Source organism: Oculina patagonica, chromosome 1 (assembly GCF_052425735.1).
Source record: "Oculina patagonica isolate OP01 chromosome 1, crgOcupat, whole genome shotgun sequence".
Classification (NCBI taxonomy): domain Eukaryota; kingdom Metazoa; phylum Cnidaria; class Anthozoa; order Scleractinia; family Oculinidae; genus Oculina; species Oculina patagonica.
In genome coordinates, this window is record NC_135758.1 from 28,354,637 (window position 1) to 28,378,148 (window position 23,512).

The 23,512-nt window shown below is 40.0% G+C and overlaps 2 protein-coding genes across 4 annotated transcripts; one reads left to right on the forward strand and one right to left on the reverse strand.

The window, feature by feature from the left end:
• Positions 1-415: 415 nt before the first annotated feature.
• LOC144662465 (uncharacterized) lies at positions 416-3,778 on the reverse strand. Of its 3 annotated transcripts, none has more exons than XM_078523290.1 (3): positions 2,935-3,778; positions 2,087-2,185; positions 416-1,434 (listed from the first exon to the last, which is right to left on the reverse strand). In XM_078523290.1, exons 2-3 carry the CDS (start codon positions 2,163-2,165, stop codon positions 1,049-1,051), a joined length of 465 nt encoding a protein of 154 aa, XP_078379416.1. In that variant the 5' UTR covers positions 2,166-2,185; positions 2,935-3,778; the 3' UTR covers positions 416-1,048. The 3 variants fall into 3 exon arrangements, with proteins under 3 accessions (XP_078379416.1, XP_078379409.1, XP_078379404.1); XM_078523283.1 differs by having other exon boundaries at positions 2,906-3,778; XM_078523278.1 differs by having other exon boundaries at positions 2,829-3,776.
• A 1,508-nt stretch (positions 3,779-5,286) lies between these two features.
• Positions 5,287-22,249, forward strand: LOC144662495 (uncharacterized). The gene is given in 17 exon segments (XM_078523310.1): positions 5,287-5,708; positions 6,457-6,574; positions 8,169-8,580; positions 9,237-9,643; positions 10,259-10,387; positions 11,199-11,604; positions 12,302-12,723; positions 13,061-13,177; positions 13,421-13,820; positions 14,436-14,851; positions 15,397-17,058; positions 17,439-17,482; positions 17,580-17,665; positions 18,251-18,694; positions 19,785-20,109; positions 20,112-20,690; positions 20,692-22,249. Coding segments are annotated over 16 exon segments (6,348 nt in total). The 5' UTR covers positions 5,287-5,708; positions 6,457-6,498; the 3' UTR covers positions 21,115-22,249.
• The last annotated feature ends 1,263 nt before the right edge of the window (positions 22,250-23,512 follow it).

Genomic DNA, 23,512 nt, shown 5'->3' on the forward strand with positions numbered 1-23,512 from the left:
CTCAAGACAAAAAAGAACAACATCAAATGATTAACGGAGCTCTTTTGCTATGAGAAGTAAATTTTGTCAGAACAAGTTTTTTTTTGTACTAAAAGATTTACGACTTTTTTTATCATCGTGAATACAATGGCACATAAAGTACATTAAAAAAATCGTGTCAGTGATGCGAGTACTTAGTACATCATTTACAATACTACAACAATGCCTTGAATGATAACGTCCAACGAACAATTCAGAGCAAGTCGAGAGTTGTGTGTCAATGTTGTTTAATATTTAGAAACAACAAGTTGCGACATTTACAGAAACAAAATGAGAGCTGACACTCTTGTACAACTTTGTGTCTGTTGTGGTTCATTTTTTCCCTTGGTACAATCTGGTATTTCCTTCGTTTTACATTCCTTAATTACGTAAGAAAAATACTAATTTGTACCAATGGCAAGATTGAACTGCAACATGTCCACTAGTTTGGGAACAATAATGGGTGTCTTCAGTCGTCTGATAGTGCATGCAATGACCCTACTGTAAGTGAGGGAGCTGATGCAGTCCTTTTAAGTCGAGAAATTACCGAGTCACCGATCGCCGTTGTTTCTTGGCCATCGTAGCTTCGTAGTGGCATGGCTTATGCATCATGAATACAACTTTGTGACAACGTTATTGAACAAGCTGGTGTGGCATTTTATCCAATAAGCATGTTTACTTTACTCAGGCTCTGGATAAAAGGATCTGAGTTTTTTGTACAAAGTTTAAACATTTTAACAGGTTTCAATTATAACGTTTTTGACTAGTTCTTATTGTGATTTTCTTCACAAGGTCTCTTTAAATAAAAAAAGCATATAATCTGTATAAATAAAAATATCTAGTAAAATAAATATGTAAAAAATAACTAGTGGGTGCGTTTTAGTCGTGGATTTAACTCCATTTTTAAGTGCTGCGTCTTTGATGGCCATATTTTCGCGACTGTGATCATTCCGCGCTATGCCGATCCACGAGACAATTCTCGCAAAAATACAGACCAAATGTCATGTAGTATGCAATGGAACTGGCTCATTTACAATAAGTAACGTAAAACAACCGCTAGGACACCCAGAAGTGAAATGGTAAAAGTCTCGTATCCCAAGTGTCCCGCCTTGGATGGATTACAAGGGTCCATAGTAAAGTTGTTACAAAGATCCTGCGAACAGCAAAGAACGCAGTGTTTGGTGGTAGCACCTTCTCTGCCTGTTGTGTATGTAGTGTTGAATTTCAGGCATTCAGTGGCGCAGTATCGTACGTATTGATGGTTGGACGTGTTGCCGTCAGGGGACGGTGGTTCTTTCTTGTAAACCGCGCAGTGAGACTCGCCACTGCGGCACTTTCTCGTGCTCACTCCATCTAGTGACTGTGGAATGCAACTTTTGTCGTCATTTGAGTTGCAGTCATAGCAATTCGCAGCACCTGAAAGACAGCCATAATGTAAATGTACAAATAATATAAATTATAGTGTGTAATGTACTTTTTTACTTTAGCTTGTATTCAGCCAGTCGTTTCTTACCGAGGACAGGGCCCAGTTGTCCAAAGGTTTGATAACGCTATTCACCGGATATATCATTATCCATTATTCAATGGACATTAAAGTGCTGACAAAACAAGCTACGCTATCTATTGGATAGTGATTTACCCGGAGGTGGATAGCGTTATTCAACCTTTGAACAACCGGGACCGGGTTTAAAGATACCACTGAGGTTGCGACGGTCCAAGATCGTCCGCTCCCTAAACCGGCCTCCGAGGAAGCATAAGATTGATGGCTAGTTACTTTCGATAATATGAAGTACAACAGATAATTACCAAAAAGAAATCCCGGATCAAATGAACCAATCAGAACTCAAGGAAAAACATGTCACGTGGGCGGGAAAACGCGCGTAGGGTAAGTCACGAGTGATACGTTGCCAGATCTTGATTGGCTAAATAAGAACACTGAACATCTTGCCCAAAGACGTTTAGCAATGTTACAAATTTGATAAGTAAGAGCTCAGCAAACACAAACCGGCCCTCGCAATTTGACAGAACTTGGACAGTCCATTGATGTCGAGTCAGTTGTTATAATTACCTTCACTTGTCAAATAAAAGCAGGCTGCCGCCAACACCGCGTAAAATGTGACGCGCGCATAGACAGTGACTTCAGTCATCAGTGTCGTGTAGTGTGGCTCTACAAAAATAACAGGAATAAGTTTTGAGATATTCTGATCTTTGCTAGAGCATAAAAAAACATGTTTATACTGCAAATAGAAACCAAAAATTGCGTAGAAGAGGCCCAGCAAGTTTTACTGAGCTTGTAAAAAACATCTTTACTTAAATTTTTATATTTTTCGGACATAAACACAAGATATTTTCTTGTCAAAGAATAAGGCAAGGCATCAACTGGATGAACGGCACAGCGGTATAGTTCACAAGGTACTTCATATAATTATAATTACATGCAAATAAAATGAAAGTAAGTGTGACTTCTGGTGAATGACTTATCGATCAGAACATGCACGTATGAAAACTTATTAAACTTTGCCACCTTGTAATTTGTTCTCATAATATTTGGCGACCTGAAATTAACCTACACTGTACACATCTGGCAGGTAGTCAATAACAAACACAAACCAATAGTCAGCGAAGATTTGAATAATTTTCGGTAATCATGTTTGACAAAATCGGTTACGAATAGCGAATGGCTGAAATGGCAATAAGGTGGCGTTGTAAGAGGCTCTTACGGTTTAACAACGCATCTTTTAAACGTCTCACCGCGAACGAAATACTTAAAGGTTGGCCTTATGAAGTTCTTATACAACCGTATAACTTACATTATCAAGTCACTCAGCGCTTGATCGACGTTTATAAGTTTGACAATTCAATCAAAATACTAACTGCACTAACACACTTGTGAATGCAGCAGTCGTCCCTGGTTACCTTCAGGTTACAGCCGGCTGACCTAAAGTCCGTCGTTTTTAAAAAGTCTTCTGAAGGATCCCTAAATCAGCGATCGCTGACCCTGTTAGTAGAGTACTTTTTGAACGTAAACCTTTGTCGACATCTTCATCTCGAATCTTCAAATAACACACTCAACAGCCTGTGTTTGTCACGCTTTCAAGCATATTAAGTGGGTATGTATTGTTTTTATCGACGTCAGAATGTAAATAAATGCTCTCATTTGCATGAAGACAAAACCATCGTGACTACCCACCGTGGAATCGTAACTATGGAAACAATGAAACAACAGTGCATCTCAGGCTGAGTGCATCTTTAACAAGTAATTTGCGTCTGTGGTTTGGAGTTCTTGAGAAACAGGACAATGTCTATTACGTATTCGGCGACTTGAATAGTTTTTTTTAGGGCCATTTTATGCCATTTGGACATGTTTTTAGTTTGTTTAGTTTTCTCAATGTTAGACTGTCTTATAGCCGACGAAAAGACAAGGTGCTATTCGAAATTAGAACAAGAGAAATTCACTGTCTTGGAACAGCTATCAAAATTAGCTAAAATTAATAAATGAATATTCAGGAGCTGCTGTGAGGCAGTTAAAGTTGTGAAACACAGCTTTATCGATCTTTGTGATTTAAACAGCAAAACGTTTTCCTGGCTGCTATCCAATGAAATAATCTGCGTTCAGAATCTTTCTCTGTTCAGCAAACCAGGAAACGCGAAATAATGTATTTTTGCACGTCATGTCCGAGTACTCAAATTGACTGGCAACTGAATGAAACACAGGAAGTCAATGCCAAATGTCATTCATTTAATTAAACCCGATCCGCAAATCAACGCTCGCTTTTTCCCTTCTGATGACAATCAAGGAAAATAGCGGACATGATACATCCATGGTAGCATCTGAAAATACGGACGGAAGGAAAAGGTATGCTGTAAAAGGTATTTAACTCCGTAAGATACGTTTAAAAATTGTTTAATTGTAGTCAGGTGATGACATAGTTTGTTTGTGGTTTGACGCCGAAAAGACGTTTCGGCTAGTGCTTTTTAAAGCCTTTGAGCTTCATCAGTGAAAATACTGAAACTGTTACACGCGATTTAAAAGAGCAACACGTTAAGAGCGCGCGCTGCAAAAATAAAGTGTAAAGTTCCAGAAAGACTGAACGTGGCGCGATACTCATGCGCGCGCGTGCCAAGGATTTGTAGACCTCTGGGATTGTAATGTGGTCGTTCCCAGAGTGCGGATCCTTAATTGACAACCAGGCTTCCAAAAAGAGTCGCTCGTGAAAATTGCGCTCATGTCCAACCAGGTCGACAGCATTTCGGTGTACAGGTGCGGAAATTGCCTGTAGTCGTATTCGTACTCCGGAGAAACGGCAGGACTACCAGAGTGGAACAAAGATGTCGTTGACACTGTTAAACTGCACAGTCAATCTCAAACTTCGTTAACTCGAATTCCCGCTACAGTAGAAACCCGCTAGTAAGCTAATTTTTTAAGGTTAGCCTAAACAGGTTCTTGCATATAGGATAATTAACACAAAATTAGGTTTTTTAGGTTCTTAATAGGTTCTTATTTTCTAAAAAAGAATTACGTTATTGCTAATAGAATTTACGTGGTATTCGGCCTATTTATTGGATAAAATTTGCATACCATATAAGTGCTTTTGGGAATTTTGTTATCGGTTACCTCACAACGACAGACGCGTGCTTCTATTTTGTCACGGTGGTCCATGTAAACAATCCTTAATCATGCATACACGGAAGTGGAAAATCTAGGTTCCTAAATTCTCGCCGAACAAATTCAGTTTTAAAAGCCTTAAAAGATCTTAGAAGTATTGATACAATGGAGAAACTATAGCAAGGCATCCCAAAGCTATTCTCTTCCGTTTTTCTGTTATATGCGGCGGCTTGTCAGATCTAAGCTTTGGCAAGGCACATTTAAGAATTTTGTATTTGACATATCAGGTAACAAGTTGTGCATTTGTAACCAAAGCTATGACATCACGTTCTTGTTCAAAAAACATTCCAGAAAATGCTAGTCAAATAACAGACACGGGCCGCAGAGAAGATAAATATGAACGTAGGTGCCTAATTTCTACCATATGAAATGATCTTGCTAGATAAAATAAACAAAAAATGACCGAACGGTGTAGAGTCATTCGATCTTGTTACCAGCCTCGAAGCAGACACCACCGGCTAAGGGAACTCACAACGTTCCTCGAAGGGCGAAACCATCAGGGCGCAAAACTAAATATGAATTAAACGTAGCTATCGTACGCTCTCTTGTTTGCAATTTTACGTAGAACAATTATAAACGGTGTCGTGACAATGTATTGGGGTATTTCGTGACTCAAATAATAAAAACATTCAACAGTTTACACTGTTTTGACAGTCGCTTCCCCTTTAACTGAAGCGGGGTCATGTGCGACTTGAATTTCACTCCGTTTAAAGCCAAAATTCCGTCAACAATTATTTCCTCACGGTGAAATACCAACCCTAACTCAGCAAAAACCATTCACAGACATCGTGAGCTGTTGAAGAAACGGCGCTCTCTGTCTTTTCGATTGTACAAATCCGAGTGCTTTTGTCGAGATGTGCAGCTTGGAAACGTAGGATTGTTGCTTTTGAAAGCACATGTCAAACGAGGAACCAGATCTTGTCTCGTCGAATCGTCTAGTTTGTCTTTAGTTTGCGAGTGTGACTTACTGGATTGGCTAGCATCAAAACTGCGATTTTGAGACTCGTACACTGAGACTTTGAAGGTAATGTTAAAAAATCCTTTCTCGCAATTTTGCATAACTGTCATAACTGTTGTTGTCATTTTTCGGCAGAGTATTGAGTTATTTCCAACTGGTACCTTAGACCTTCCTCAGTTTTTTTCACCTTTAATTTCGATATTGGCCATGTATAGCGAAAACATTTCGATACTGCTAAAAAGAGCACATCCCGATTATTAAAATAGCGAAGTTTGTGACCCGTATCTTCCAAAGTCGCAAAGCTCTCCGCAAACTTTTCGAGTTACAGACGCTTGTATGCCGGGGGCAAGTTTTTGTCCGGAGCGCACACACGTCTGTCAAATCATTTAGCGACTTTGTAGAACCACATTTTCGCTATTTTACAAGATATTACACTCAAACTTGGCCATTTTACAAATTTTAAGACACCCCTTCTAGCAACAGCGGTAGATTCTCGATTCTTTGCCAATATCTAAAGAAAAATGGTACGATCTTTTTTAAAGTTGTAGCCTGCGAATACGGCCGCCTCTCATTCGCGTCCCGCAACGAAGAGCGAAACACGAAGAAAGACGTCAAAAAGTTGCGATGGCCTTCAAGTCTAAGAATCGTTATACTCGCATATTTGAGTAGTAGCACCGTGTAATGTACCCTGTATTATAATGATAAAGTTTTCTGCTATAAACTTTTATTTTTTGTCCATCTTTCTCACGGTTCTTGTACATGCAATTGACTGGATTTTTCTAGTTTTAATTTAATATTCTCTATTATTTTATAGCATCTTCTTCCTTATTTGAAGTGGTTACATTTCCGCATCGACATGACTACACAAACTTCACTTGTCTCAGGTCTTCGAGGGATCTTGATAGTATTAACGTGGCAAATCATTTATAAAGGTATGAATGTCTCTATTAGGGAATGGAAGGGGTAATCCTTCAATATTTTAAAGTGGTGGCGCTCCACGCGAACGCCTAAATCATCTTCATGTTTCTACCCCCATCAAAGTTCTAACGTTCTAATGTTAACGTTAATGCTAACGTTGTACCCCCATCAAAGTTCAAACGCAAGTCATCGTTCCTTGCTAAACCTGTACCAAACGGTGAGATTTGCATCCAACCACAGACAAAAATTTTGAAGCAAATTTTCAAATGTTGGTCTCTCTAAATTTGTGTAATTTATTATGCGCTCTGAGATCCCAAACAGTGACAGACGTTTTTACATGATGATCGGTGTCACGTTTCAAATAAAAGAATAACATACTTCCGCGTATAAATTAAGTGACAGATGATCTTCTTGAGATGAAAATATTTCAATTAACAAGTGGAGAACTCACGGCTAGTAACGAAAATGCTTACAGAATACCGATTACAAAGGGCTATTTTTAAATCCGCACCAGTGGATGCCTTCAATTTAAAGTAGAAAGATCTTAGTTCGGTAGCATTCTCTTGGATGTACCGGGACGAACCGACACGCACGCATCAGAATGCCGCTAGCAATAAACCATGTTACTAAGCAACCGCTTTAATGACAACAGAGCAAGAGAGATTATAATTAGAGATTTAATTTTTAGAAACTGGTACTTGTATCTCCGAATGCCATTGCTAGAACATACTTTGTTACACTGAAAGACGGACTACATAATCTCCAAGTACTCCGAAGAGAATCGAATTCAAAATTTAATAAAAAAAACAATGTTAAGTGTCATTTGGCAAAATATTGAAAACAAACAGTGCAACATGTGAGTACTGCTCTTGACTTTTAATTTGAATGGTCACACACTGGGGGTTTATCCACGGACGTCAATGTTGAAATAAAAAGCACAAACTGGATTACTAGACGTTGACTCTGGGTTTCTGGAAGTGAAATGGGTTTTTTTAAGGAGGAAGTAGTTTTTTCTTCTTTAAAGCTAGGTAAACACAAAGTTGATTACGATCAGTTCTTGGAACTGTTCCTCGTATACTTCCGCTTTTGATGTCACTGGAAATAATTCGGTGACCCAGCGAGAAGACTTCCCTTTTCTAAGAAAGAAAAAGAAAGTAAAGAAAACAATCCCTATCAACTGCTTGAATTTCAATTCTTCCTTTCAGTATTAATACTATCCAACCAGGCGGGTGAAGGGAAGAGAAGAAGCTATAACAGAACTTAGCAGAAATTTATATTGTGTTGATGTATCTGGGCGCCAACCTTCACAACTACAGCCTTCTCCACAAGGGTTGGAGAATTTTGCTATCCCCGTATTTTGCCCCTCTCCACCCCTGTGCAATGTTGACTTAACGATTTTCATGTGAAAGAAGTGTACATTGTAATATTTTCCAACACTGAAAGGGGGAATGGGGGGGGGGGGGGGGGTGCCGGAACCTATTATGTAGGTTTTAGTCATAATTTTATATTAAGTTTTTACGCATTTTCCAACTAATTTTGTTCGTTGTAGCTTCAAATGAAGTGCACAATGATCAAGCGTATAAATATTTCTTCTCGCTTTGCTGACAGGCGTTTCTTCAAGCACGTGTCAATCTTCACCTTGTCTGTACTATAGTAACAGCAACGCACTGAAAGCGATTGAGATCAGCTCCTCCAAAGTGCACTCAGTCGTACCCAATCTCCAATCCATCGAGGCTGTCGACGTTCACGTGAAGCTCAACTTGGTGCACTGGAGCGAGACACAGCCAAACGCCATAAGGAGGCTGAATATTACTAGTGGAAAAGTGGAAGACGTTTTAACGGACAGCAACCTTGGCCGGATTGATGGGCTGGCAGTGGAGTGGGAGAGTGATCTCATTTATTGGACTGATAACACTAATAAACGCATTGAGGTGGCACAACTGGATGGGGAAAACAGACGGAGTCTGATCACTTCAGGAACTCGGACACCGCGGGGAATAGTTGTAGATCCACGTAAGGGGTAAGTGTTGCAATATAAAATATTATTCTATTTACAATCCCAATCTGCTTCCTTTGTTTTACGTTTATATAACTTAGGGGAGGGGAGCGGAGGGTTAACATTTCTTCAATGTTTAATGCCTTTTTCTAAAGAGAACGAGGTTGCCAAATTGAATTTTTTGCTTATCCCTTCAATTTTTAGCCGATATTTTTTGCATCACATTCTCATCAAGTACTAGTTAGTTTTCTTCCTTTCTCTTTGATTAAACAGTTTATCTAAATTTATTTTTATTATTATTATTATTATATCTATTTATCTAAGGGTACGTGCTTCAAAATACTTATTACTCCCTGGAAGATTGTTTTAAATTTGCGAGATGTTTTTACGATTTTCTATTTACTGTGTGGGTATTTCCCATACATGAGAGATGATTTGGTTTGTTGTTTAGGGTTTTAGAGTATTTTATACATGGTTTTAGAGTATCTTATTCTGTAACGGTGTATGAAAAGTAGTAAATTTAGAATTGCCTAGCTAGGACTGGAATTGTTTAAATTATTTTGCAACGGCCAACGACTTAGCGGCCCCACCCCGTCATTTCGTAATTATCGATCCCACGGGCGTTTATTTGCCCGGTGCTTACATTTTACATTACTAAAAATTAACCATTGGTTTGGCAGGTACATGTTTTGGATAAGCCGACAATTTCAATCGAGAATTGAGAGAGCTACTTTATCTGGCGGCAACAAGAAAACCTTGGTCAATTTTAACGGCTGGTTTCCGCCCCACCCGAATGAAATAACCATCGATTTTTCTGCGAACCGTCTATACTGGGTGGACACTTACAGAACAATAGAAAGCATCGACTTTAATGGCAACAACAAGCAAAATTTTAAGACACTTCCTTCCGGAAGTAGCCCTAATGAAATTGTTTTGCATAACGGTGTGTTCTACTTAAGTGACTCGAGCAGCCACGTTATCGACAGGATCGATCAGGCGACGAAGCAATCCCTTGGAAGCTACACGGGGCTTGGGTCAAGTAGCGTTTTGGGGATGGCCATGTTTTCACCTTTGCAGCAACCTAAAGGTAAAAACTGACATGACATGTAATGAGTAAACATCTTTTACAATCGGATCAGTAGTTGAGCATATATATATGGGGTTACAGTTTCTTGAATTACCTTATTATAGGAAATTAACAATACATGTAAATAACGCAAATTTAAAAAATTCGCGTTAATTTTACGTACCTTAATTTACGTCATTGTTAATTAAAATCACACTATTTTCCAGCATTGTTATTTTAAGACACCTTTATTTCCGGAAAAGTTATGTTTAAACGATATCTACTTCTCCGTCAAAGCTGCAGGAATAACAGAGGCAGTGAAAAGCACAATTTAGGACGGGATGTATCCTATCCCTGGATCCATACATTTAATATTAGTCACTATTTGGTCTGTTTTAGTATCTTGCTTGTGTGGGGTTTATCAGAGAGAAACCTAATGTTCTGTTGTTCGACATTCTTGTTTTGTCTTTTGAATGGCGCAGGTTACTATAAAAACTACTACGCATCAAATTCGCGTTAATTATCTGCATGCAAGCACGCAAGTCCCATCTAAGAACTCAAATTTTTTTTCTGAGCTCATTCAAGTAATGATTATTTCCCCGCATTGCATTCAGAAGGACGAATTCTGACTTTTAGGTAGCTCCGCTTGTCACAACAATGGCGGATGCAGTCATCTTTGCCTGTTAACACCAGGAGGGAGTAAATGCGCATGCCCACCGGGAGAAGTTTTGAAGGATGACGGAAAGACGTGTCAGGAAAATAAAGGTATTGGAAACCAATAAAAATACTTAAAAAAGGAAAGATCTCGAAGAAGAATGTCTTTCCGTTTCTGCCTTTTATCACTTTCAAGGCAGCAAGCAAAATTCGTCAAATGCAGAAAACTAGATAAGGCCACGGAACCTTTTTCGTGGCTTATATATAACAATACGTTATCATTTCCCTGTTCAGTGAAACAAAACTGGACAGATTGATAGCCATTTATAACTTCCCTGATTGGCTACTATACTCGGAACATTTTGATTTGAAACACGATTCATGAACTTTCATCGGTGAACTTTCATCTTTTGAACAGTTTATATGGCAACGGGAATCTTCACTGACTACTTGTTATATGAAACTGCTAAATTTCTTCTAGCTTTTGCTGAGCCAAATTTTGAGCTATCCAAAAGTTAGACTGCAAAACAGTCGTTTTTGTTTTTGCAAATGCACGCGGTTTAGAATGAGTGTCAAAACGGTGAGTAAAGTAAGTACTGGGAGAGACGCTCCACTCGCTTAAGACTATACGCTTTTGGCGCTTTGCGCGCTTTGCACCTTGCGAGGAGCGAAAACCCCGACTGTTTTGCCTTTTATCGAAAAGAAGCATGTTCAGTGAAGATGTGTTCTTAGAAATTTATCATCTTTGTGTCCTGTAAAGCATGAATGGGTCGTTTCTTTTTCCAAAACTACAAACTTGAGACGACTCACTTTCAAAGAAAAACGGCAAATGCCGGTAAAACAGACCGCATCTGATACTTTGCCGTTTTCGGACGTGATGCTTAATCTAATTAAAATGTAATATATATTTTTCATTTTGTAGGAAGCTCTGCACTTCTCCTGTTAGCAGATAAAACACAGCAAGCGCTCTACAAAATTCCACTGGCGTCTGACGCTTCCTCAGTTTCAGCCACACTCCTCCCACTCAGCAGTGTCAGACGACCAGTGGGGGTAGACTTTGATCCCGTCGAGGGCTATGTTTACTGGTCTGACAGTTACCGAGATGAAATATTTCGCGCGCGTTTGAATGGCAGCTCGCAGGAACAAATAGTGGACAGCTTGAGAACTCCTGATGGAATTGCAGTGGACGCTGTTGGAAGAAATCTGTATTGGACAGACAGAGGAAGCGATAGAATAGAGGTGTCCAAACTGGACGGTTCATTTAGGAAGACACTGGTGTATAAAAATCTCCATGGACCGGTTGACATCGTCCTCGATGTAGAAAATGGGTGAGTACATACATAGTGCGAATTTTAATTTTGTACACCAGTGAAACCAAGATCAGTAGAGGCTGAGTTTCACGCATCTGAGATGACTTACAACATACAATCTTGTTATAAACAAAGAAAAATTGTTTCACTCGGTCGCAGCAGAGCTCGGTGCGAATACATGCAGACCAAAATACAAATGTTATGATAAAACAATAAACGACAGTTATCACCCCTCCCCCTCCTTAATGTGTAAGACTGGGTTAAATGTCGTATAATTTTCTATCTTAAAATTTGTAATCTTATTATAAATAAATGGTTAAAATAAAGGCGTCTCAATTTTATTGTCGACGACATCACAAGTTAATTTCCAGGTGACAAAATCGAAGAATTTTTTTAGAGGATTAGAACATAGACTTTATCTGCAGCTAAACATTATTTTGTGTAAGAAAGCCCATGGAGTTAATTCTTGTCCTTTCACGACCTATAGCTTGCTCTTTTGTCATCTTTCTGTTACAGCTCGAAATCAAGAAAAAACTGTAGACTAATCAATATTTAATCGTTCGGAAATAGTTGCCTTTTTTGTCGTACTGAAAAGTATGACATTAGAATTTTTGCAATAATAACCAGACTGAGACAAAATGTATATTGGTCTGGGAAAACTGCTATGTGCACTTATTTTTGGTAATTATCTCACGATCGACTGCCATCTTTGCAGGTACATGTACTGGGCCCAGGGAGCAAGTGGATTCAACGCAAAGATAGAACAAGCCGATATGGATGGAACAAATAGAAAGGTGATCATCAGTTGGAGCTTTCTATTTTATCGACTTCCTATTGGCCTCGCTTTGGACAAAGAGAACAATCGCCTCTATTTCGTTGACGAGCACAGCACCGATATCAGCTTCGTTTCCCTCAGCACTGGTACAAGAAGCAAGGTTTTATCAAGACCAACTTTTAATTATCCGGAGGGGATAGTAGTACATGGAGATTTTGTATACTGGACAGAAACGCGAGGTCAGGGTGGAGCAGTCTACAGGGCTGATAAAACATCGGGTGGAAATGTCGAGAAAATTGTTGGCGGCTTACATGGACCAGAAGATATTTGCATATACGACGCAAACGATAGCGTGCAGACAAGTACGTTTTTTAAACGTTTATATACTTCCCTCCCTACATCTTCCCTTCTTCCCTTCTGACCTAGTTACCTTCTTTCTTCCTTCCTTCCTTCCTTCCTTCCTTCCTTCCTTCCTTCCTTCCTTCCTTCCTTCCTTCCTTCCTTCCTTCCTTCCTTCCTTCCTTCCTTCCTTCCTTCCTTCCTTCCTTCCTTCCTTCCTTCACGCCCTCCCTTTTGATCTATAGCTACCTACTTCAATACTTCTCTCTTCCAAAAAATGTCTACTAGTATGCTTGTTGTTATTGTTTCGAAATTCTTGAACTTATGTTATAGCGTTTCAATTATGCGTTCCTTTTGCAGTCAATTCATCATGTAGGACAAACAACGGAGGTTGCAGCCATCTTTGTTTACTGACGCCAAGTGGACATCAGTGCGCATGCCCTAATGAAATGAAATTGAAGAATGACAAGAAAACTTGTAAGATTAATTGAAATGTAACTGTCTTCAAGTATAATGTTAAGAGTAACTGTATGAATATAATCTTTAAACAACTACAGTTGTGTTACTTTAATGGGATTTTTACATTTTTGATACTAGGAGAGCGCAACTACAAAGATCATGTCTCTATGTATACGTTTGTTTGTTAACATACGCAAAGCAAAAATATCCTCACGATAAAGGTCAGGACAAATTGCTGAATCTGTTTCCTTCACATTCCAGGTCATTTTAGCGAGTTTTTACTTTTCGCCGACTCAGGAAGGCATACGATATATACGATAAACTTGGATAACCAAGCACAGCCAAGGGCCTTGAAGTTAGGCAATACACCAAGCCCCGAAGCATTGGACTTTGACCCACAGAAACGCTTCATTTACTGGTCTGACGTGCAGCTACGTCAGATATCGCGTGCTCTTCCTGATGGAAGTGCCAAAGAGGTCATTGTCAACGGTCTCCAAAGACCCAGAGGACTAGCAGTGGATTATGTTGGACGGAATCTTTATTGGACGGACTTTGATGCCAATAAGATTGAAGTTGCAAAACTCAATGGATCAGACAGGAAGGTTCTATTCTCTCAAAATATTCAGAAACCTGTGGATATTGTGTTGGACTTGAAAAACGGGTAAAAATGTAAAAATTTAACAATTAATTAAAAACAAAGAGATTGGGAGCTCAAGTCATGTTTTTTATCTATGAGAAACGATTATCCTACCCGAAGTGCGAAGGGCCTTACGGGTGACCTGAGCCGGTCCAGTAAAAGTCGTCTTTGCCTACAAACGTCAGCGACTCATATCAATAGGTCATTCACATATTTTTGGACTGGACTGGACCTTAATTGCAATAAAAGGCTAATAAGGCAGAGCCTTTTTAAATAAAAATAACATGAGCCTGTTTTTATGACATTTTACTCCTCCTTCAATTAAGCTAGTTCCAGTCTCTTCCCGAGAATACGAAAATGGCCTCATGATTTCGAGCCAAACTTCCTTCTGTCCGGTTTCATCTTAAGTTCGAATTCCGGTTTTCTTTGGTAGCTATTATGCCTGGGCATAGTTATAAATTTGCCATTTTGCTTTGCCTTTTCGCTTTATTTGCAAACTGGCCGGCATTTCCTTTGATACGATTTGCTGCTTGAAATCTTCATTTCCTCACTGGCTTTGGCCATTTGCTGATTGTTTGCCTTCCTTAATGAGATATTATCATCTTAATGAAACTGATGTTCTTTTCACATTTTCTATAGGACCATGTATTGGTCCTCTTGGAGTAATACACGGCCAACGATCGAACGTGCAGCTATGGACGGAAGTACGAGAACTACCCTTGTACGGTTCTCAAACTCATGGAATCCCCCGAGACCTAATGGATTAGCACTTGATCCTGAGAACAGTAGGCTTTACTGGGTTGACACGAGCAAGTATGTTATACAGTACACTGACTTACAACAAGGCAATGGTGCTACAGTGACCCTCTCCGTGCGAAGATACTATTTAATCCAGGCGTACGGACTAACACTGAAAGAAAATACCTTATACTGGAGCACCTACGGATCTATATATTCGGCAGATAAGAAAACTGGTGCTAATGTACATCGTCTAACTGGGAACGTCATGACACCTCGAGATGTTCATGTGTACCATAACTATACAGGAATACCTGGTATGTTGAAAGAGCAGTCAAAGCTGTATAAATTAGTTGTGTCTACTTCGAATTTGTGCTTGTAGAGTTCTGTATAACCTCTCAGCCTCTGCATTTTCACTTAGCAAACATGATGGATTCTTGATAATTATTTCAGCTCCAAAACGACAACCGATCATGATTTGGGTTACATGAATTATCCCGCGCTTACCACCTGTCAAAAAGACTTATCACTAGTTGATTCACTGCGTTATTTGCACGCATTAGGATAAACGTGAGGAAATTGCATAAGTTTTGCCATTTTATAAGTGGCCTTCTAAAGGCACTTTATATGACAGATAAAAGGCGGATCTAGGGCTTGAAATGAGCAAGTCGGGTCAGTGCTATTTTCTAAACCTTATTGAGGCTGAGTGGTGCAACAAATGATTCGGTTGGTTGCAAAAGATTCCTTTCAAAGATATCCTTCACCAGATGCCATTTCAGTGTTGAGAATGTTTCCGGCAAACTGTGTTATAACGTTTCGGTCTAACTGTGTTCGGTATAACTTTCGGGGTTTTGCGTTTTAGGTAATCACCCTTGTTCCTTGGTTAATGGTTGGTGCACACATCTCTGTCTTTTGAAGCCAGGAGGTTACCAGTGTGCCTGTCCTACTGCGGGTAGCATTTCCTGTAAAACAACACCTATACTTCCATCAGCATCAGCATCATCTTTACCATCGCCATCGCCATTGCCATCGCCATCACCATCACCCTTGCCTTCCTCGTCCCCTTCACCATCGCCGTCACCTTCTTTATCACCATCACCTTCACCATCACCATCACCATCACCTTCACCCTCGCCTTCACCATCACCCTCGCTTTCACCGTCACCATCAACTTCACCATCACTCTCACCTTCCCCTTCAACATCACCTTCACCATCTCCCTCGCCTTCCCCATTACCATCACCGTCACCATCACCATCACCATCACCATCACCGTCTCCGTCTCCGTCTCTATCACCATCACCTTCCCCTTCACCATCACCATCATCATCACCCTCGCCTTCCCCTTCCCCTTCACCATCGCCGTCACCCTCGCCCTCCCCTTCACCATCACCTTCACCCTCGCCTTCACCATCACCCTCACTTTCACCGTCACCATCACCTTTACCATCACCCTCGCCTTCCCCTTCAACATCACCTTCACCATCGCCCTCGCCTTCCCCATTACCATCACCGTCACCTTCTCCGTCTCCGTCTCTATCACCATCACCTTCCCCTTCACCATCACCATCATCCATCATCATCATCATCACCCTCGCCTTCCCCTTCCCCTTCACCATCGCCGTCACCCTCGCCCTCCCCTTCACCATCACCATCACCTTCACCCTCGCCTTCACCATCACCCTCACTCTTCACCGTCACCATCACCTTTACCATCACCCTCGCCTTCCCCTTCAACATCACCTTTACCATCACCCTCACCTTCCCCATTACCATCACCGTCACCTTCTCCATCGCCTTCTCCTATCACCATCACCTTCCCCTTCACCATCACCATCATCATTATCATCATCACCTTCACCCTCGCCTTCCCCTTCCCCTTCACCATCTCCGTCACCTTCACCATCGCCGTCACATACCATCACCTTCACCATCACCATCACCACACCATCACCATCACCATCACCATCTCCGTCACCTTCATCTTCACCTTCACCATCACCCTCCCCCTTACCATCACCCTCGCCTTCCCCTTCACCATCGCCGTCACCGTCACCATCACCATCACCATCACCTTCACCATCACCGTCGCCTTCGCCTTCCCCATCACCGTCGCCATCGCCGTCATCATTACCATCATTAACGCCGTCGTCTTCGTGGTTACTACCATCGTCGCACTCAACAACCTTGTTACGAATACGATTGTCTTCACGGTCAGAAGTATCACATGCGTCGTCTTCATTAATACCTGCGACACAGGGGAAGCCTCAAACAAAGCCTACCTCCTCAAAGATATCAACAACGCCTTCATCTTCCAATCCAGTAAGTGTGACAACAATAGTGCCATCGTCATCAGTGTCTTCTGGTGTGCTATTCGCCTCCTCCACAGCATTGCCATCCCCAAGGGATCCATGCATCTCAAATCCATGTCAGAATGGTGGCACTTGCTTAAAAGGAAACCAAGGGGAATTTACTTGTCGATGTCCTACGAAGTATAGATTGTCACGCTGTCAACTCTATATAGGTAAGTTGCAATCGTTGACTATATTGGTAAACAAACAAGAGCCTATACAAAGCAAAGCTTATAATGATTTTGTTGCTTTTTAAATCGGCACCCCTGTCGTATTAGTAAGTAATCCTATTGCTTTGCGCCGGACCAGCCGCATTTTATTCCTCCCAACTATCCTTCCTTTTTCGGCATGGCTATGCTGGTAATTCAACAATTCTGCTTTATGACTGAGAAGACTATAATATATAATTTGGTAGGACTCAAGATTGACGTAAACCCGAAACCCACGGGTGCGTTTATTACTCCTTAAAAAGGTTAGCAATAACACGTAAATACTTATAAAGAGAGCTGTTTAGTATCATGTTAGTTGTTTACTCTTGTCTTTATGTTGGCAGATGACAATGTTGTGAAAATAACATTCAAGATGACGGCTGACCAAGTAAGTATTTAACACTAATGTCATAACGAGCCTTTACTTTGTGCAGAGTTTGAATGTTGCTCGAGACTCATTTTGTCCTCTTACTATTTGCTCTTAGTGGAAAGAGGATACCTTCCGGGAGAGCATTTCTAGGGCTTTCACTGAGCATTGCAGCAATACAAAAACCTGCAACCTTCGCAACAGGTATAGTGATTGACCCTATCTTATTTTTAAGCTCGAACTATCACGTTTTCCTGTCTGTTCTTGATGTTTGTTTACAGAGTTTGGCTTTTTTTGTAATTTTTTGTATTTTTTCAGCATTTTGTTAGTAATCTACAACACTTTACACGTTCACATAAGATAAAAACTAATTACAACTAGTTTACAAATTAAACTACTTAAAATATGCATTACACTACATCATTTAAAACAGCGAAAAAAGTTAATATCATTACTTATTATATTAAAATTATAAAGAAACTCGTTATCCTTTGTTACAATATATACAGAGCCTAATCAGATTCGTTTAAATAATTATTTATATTTCACACATTCAGAAACACACGTACTCGAGCACACATACACTACATCACAAACACACAACATACCCCAATGTGCTTAACCTACCTGGTCGCTTTTGTCACTTTCCTGTTTGTGAATATGTTAATTTCCCTGTTTGCGACTATGTTGTAAAGGTTTTATGTAACTTTGAATATAAATCTAAAAAAGCGAGACTTTTGCAGCTAGTGACAAAAGGATTCACATCCAATCTCTTTCCTTGTCTTCTAGCCTAGACGGTAGGACTACATCTCGAAGAACGAGTTTAATCGCCAACATTAAGTTTCGACCTGATGACGTACTAGTACTCAGAAGGTATCCTGAAGAAAAACCAGGAATGTTTACTGTCGTCACGGCGGTGCTCATACCTTTAGATGAACCACAGTCAACAGCTGAACGGGAGACCATCCCAGCTGTCATTCTTTGCAGAATGGTAGTGAGAACGTCGAAAGGTATCTCAAAGTACATGGGTAACATCTCCATAGAACTGATAAATGGAGAGAAAGATCCACCATGTGTATCGGATGCAGGAAATAATGATAGCACGAACTCGAAGGGTGGAGAAACTGCTGGTCGCCGTAAAGAAGAGCTGTCTTCTGTAGGAATAGCTGGTGCTGTAGTCGGTACTTTAATATTTCTGATGATGATAATCGTAGCCGCCCTCTTTGTTTTAAGGTGAGCGGTACAAGTTTGAAGACACTATATATTAACGTCTTTTAAACGCCATTTTATATTTTAAGTGTGAGTGAGGTGCACCCACAGTATAACGAGCCTCAAGTGGTAATCAAACCTTGTGGAAGCGACCATTTCTACAAATTAAACGTTAACATTGGTAGTATTGTATCGATTAATTCAAACTTATATAAAAAATGTGCTTTTATTCAGCCGAACAAATGCAATGTTCATCTACCATTAAGAAAGATCAAACGTCATATTTATATCCAAAGGCGATATTTCCTGAACAACTATCTTTCAAGATATTCAGGCAGCATACCATCTGATCGAGTTGGCTAAAATCAAACGATATTCCGCAATACTGAGTTGGTTGATAATTTTATCATTCAACAATACGTGGTTTTTGAACGAATCACATTTTAATAATAAGATAGACTGCGATAGTACAGTGCTTTGCAAGTATGTTATGGAAAACTACATAAATCACAGGCTGTATTAGCCTACTTCGCAGACGTTCTTTGGGCTCGTCGGGCGTTTCTTGGGGGAGAAACGCGTGACGAGCCCAACGAACGTCTGCGAAGGAGGCTAAGGATGTATGTCATGTACTGTGGTTTCATTACGCATTTATGAAAAACTCTCAATACGATATTTGTAATTTTGTGTGCTAAGAATTCCTTAATTGAGGTCTACGTTCTCGAAACATTTAATTTTGATGTTCTTTTGCAAACAGATGGTTCTTTAGCAAACAGATAATCAGATAGATAGATAGATAGACAGATAGATAGTTAGATAGATAGATAGATAGATAGATAGTTAGATAGATATATAGACAGTCTAAAACTGAATTTCGTAAAAAATTTACAAAGAGATAAATTATTAAAAAAACATATATGAAACAACTATTAAAATCTATTATAACTATATTTAAAATTTGCCATAGAGGGAAAAAAGCTATGTTTAAAACGATTGGTTCGAGCCTTATATGCTTAAAAATGACATTGACTTCTTAAGTTATACGTATTTACATTTTCCTGTGGTAAGAACTTAAGTGAGCATTTATTAACCAATTATGCCTGTTTTTCTTCAAAAGGTTTCGAAGACGACCAACTCGAGTGACTAAGTCTGCTTTGAGTTCTTCATTCAACAATCCGGGCTACGAACCGCATCCTCGTGACTATAATGGCGACGATTCAGACGCGTCTCCGTTCACTATCCCTGAGTATGAGGAAATATCAACTGTTTTATTTCAGAGGCAAGGAAAACCTAGCGGCAGGCAAGAAAGGGATCCTTTATATGCTGAAATAGGCCCATCACTGGCTGCCAAGGGAGGAAAAACACGAGATCATCAACGCGACGGTGAAATCCAATCGCCACAGGTCAACGGGCATGGGCTTGAAAAAATAATCGTACAACTGGACGCCTCCCTACTCAGATACACAATGATATCGCAAAGCATCAAGGCAGGAAACGCCAAAACCCAATTGCCGCCTCCAATCCAACTTACGAATCGTTCCCTCGGGAGTTCAAGTCCAACTCATCTTCTCAGAAGAACGACAGTCTTGATAGAGATACGAGAAAGACATCCCCCACCGGTGATCAAAGAGAAACTTCCTCTATGAACACTTCCCGAGAGCAAAGCCCCGATTCTGGTTATTCGAACTTGGCCAAGAGAGAATTTCACAAAGACGCCCTCAAACGCGAGGAGCCACACTATTCCAAACCTTCAAGTAAAATGTTCTGCCCTACCTCGACCCTTGAATCATCTGTTGGTGCTGCTGCAAGAAATAACAACTTCTACTCTCCTTTGGGCATGGGTCTTGTGCTACCAAGCAACGGCAATAAGTTTGTGGTTGACGGATATTCGCAACTCGACCCGTCGACTCTTATGCCTGCGGTCAAAAGAAAAGATCCTCAAAAGAGTCGTACATCACAAGATCAGTTACATCATGGAAACAGTGTTCATCCTGACCTCGACAGGCTTAGGCCCAAAAGAAGACCTGCCTTTGATACTGCTGAGAGACAACCTTCCAGAAAACCAGTCTCGAAAGGAAAACAAGACAATGAAGAAAAGTCGGTCCCGCTCAAGCAAGACGAAGGCTTCTGGTCAACTTGGTCCTGCAGAAGAACGAATTGAATATGAGAATTATACCTATGGTCACCCAAGGAATAACCAGGAAGGCTGGGATGGAAATCCAAGAGTTGAGAATCCTCGGAAGGATGGCACCGCAGTGAGGTCAAGCCTACCCCGGCCAAGCAAGACGAGAGCTTCTGGTCAATTGGATTTCCCAGAGGAGCACAGTACAGATGAGAATTTCTCATACTATCCTCAGCACAGGTATAACCAGGAAGGTTCAAGAGATCAAGAAGCACCTATTTTATATTTGGAAAGTGAACTTGGTCCTGACGAGACAATAATTTAATTTGTTTTTTATTGTTACAGTCCGGAGAACGAGTGTGAATTTCGGTAGTTAACTAAATGCGCGCGAATACTCGTTAAAAGAAAAACAAAACTGTTTTCAAAGAAACTTTCAAACGTGATTCGAGCTTAATTTGTGAACACAATCGAGCCCTGTATATACAGACATTAGAAGGCCAATAGAAAATTTCATTATTAGCAAGGTGTCCCTGTTAAGCCGATACTAGTCATTTAAGAGGAAATGCATGTAGGAGTTATTACTGTAATGTTTGTGATAACGGGGTGTCAGGAGTATTAGGCGGAGGTCTCGTAAGGCGGCGTTCGACTTTAATTATTTCTTCCTGAGTGAAATCAGAGTGTTAAATTTGCCTTCACTAAAATTCATTTTTTTATTCAGTTTTGTTTAGATAGTGTACAGGAGAAACCTTGTATTAAAGGTATCTATTTTAAACGACTTCAAAAGTTAGAGACAATCCTTAAAAATTGCCAATTTTGTAAAGTGCTCACCAAATTTGAAATTAAAAAGCTAAATAAAGTTAAAAAACTATAGATAGATAAATATATGCTTGAGTAGAATGAAGTTAATTTCGTGTGTGATGTAGTACGGTGTTATCGCGGCATAACCTAGGTTCGCGTCACTTTATTTTAAACTCATTTCATCGATAAATGTGCACTTTTTTTTTCATTCGCCTTATTAGGATGGTCTGGCGTATTGATCAATTGACTACCCTACGGGTTTTGTCGCAGTTACACTGTCCAGGTTATTTTTATTGAAATATTCGTGTTCAGCACCAATAATTTTTAGAACTCTTGAAAGCTTTAAAATATAGTCGCAAACCGTTAAAATTGACGATTGTTATGAAGTACAACGAAGCTAATAACAGACTAATTGTATTTGACTTATTAAACTAGACGAAAGTCTTCAAGGCATCATATCTCATAAACTGGAATGAAAGTCCTAATGTAAATATGCCGGGCTATTGTACGGTAAAGATTAGGTAATTGCAGGTTTCTTTTTCTAAGATTTGATAGTGTCGTAATAAATTTCCCTTGATTAGTTAAGCTTTTAGTTGTAGAATTTTTTTATAAAAGACTGTCTTCATACTTCTTTAATTTCAAATAAATTTTTGTTAATAGCTGGTGTGAGTTTTTATTTTACAGAATTATTAAAAGTGAAACTATTATTTGTTCATGGTTTTGTTTATTATGCTATACAGGTGGTAACTTTTAGACGGAGCCATTGTCATTCTGCATATGGTTCGCGGTGAGGTACATTTGTTTTTGCTCTTGACACAGTGGTTTGAACACTGGCCTAAATATTCAAGTTACTTGAACTTATTGAATCATTATTTTCATGCCAAGTAGGTAATCTGTAGTTATAGTTACCGCGTTTATTTTAGATCGGTTTTCACTTGAGTGTCGAAAGTCAGAATTCGTAAATTACGATTAGTATTAGTATACTACGCTTAGTGATTGGTTTAAAAATCTCGCGATCGCGCCACATTCTTAACCAATCAGAAGTGAAACCACCAAAACCAATTTGCTTCTCCCTTTTTTCGTTTTTTTTTTTTTTTTTTTTTTTTTTTTTTTTTTTTTGGTTTTGGTTTTTACGACACTCAATTGAAAACCGCTCTAGACCCTGGTTAGAGCGGCCTGCGTTATTACAATGATTTCTTTGGAGGGGACGAAATCTCGTCTCCGGATGTCGAGGTTGACCGGGAGTCTGTAGAGCGAAGTAACCATCTCGCGGTCTTGTAACGTTCATGAAATATCGTAGGAAAAGGCCTATTAAACGTTAAGATTTAAAGGAAATCCTCCCAAGGTTATCTTAGAAAAAAAATATTACTAGGCAATGAAAATTATTTTAAGGTTTCTGAACATTAACATTATCCTGAAACAACCAAACGCTCAATTTTCAACTTTTTAATGCTGACTGCAACTAGAGGCTAAAATTTCCCGGCATTGAATGCCTTTTACTTCTATGAGACGCCAAGAGACTTCAAGAGACGTTAAGTTGGGTCTCTTGTTTGTTCGAATAATGAATAAAAAGGAGGGTGTTTTACAATCTGTTGACTGGTCTTCACATCAACACATCATCTTTGCTTCGAAAACACAATAGATCGGTAACAACCAGTCCGCATTGGGGCCGTGCAATATGGCAACATTGGCAACATGTCTCCTGGTCTGCTGCCTGTAAGTGCCATATCATTCGAAATCTTGTTTTAGGCCCCTCCACCTGACGGGGAAAACGAGAGAAAACGCCGCGAATGCCGTCCACAGGGGAACGACATAGTAGAGAGGTCGAGGGAGTCAACAACCAGTGGCCCCTGCTTAAAATACACTATTCACGCTCCAAGTCCAAACGCTCATGGGAGGGAAGCCCGGGGACGAAAACGCCGCGG

Coding starts and splice junctions, on each gene's coding strand:
- LOC144662465 (XM_078523290.1), bottom strand. CDS start 2,165: ATGACTGAAGTCACTGTCTATGCGCGCGTCACATTTTACGCGGTGTTG. Junction 1,435..2,086: donor CTTTTATTTGACAAGTGAAG/GTAATTATAACA, acceptor GCTGTCTTTCAG/GTGCTGCGAATTGCTATGAC.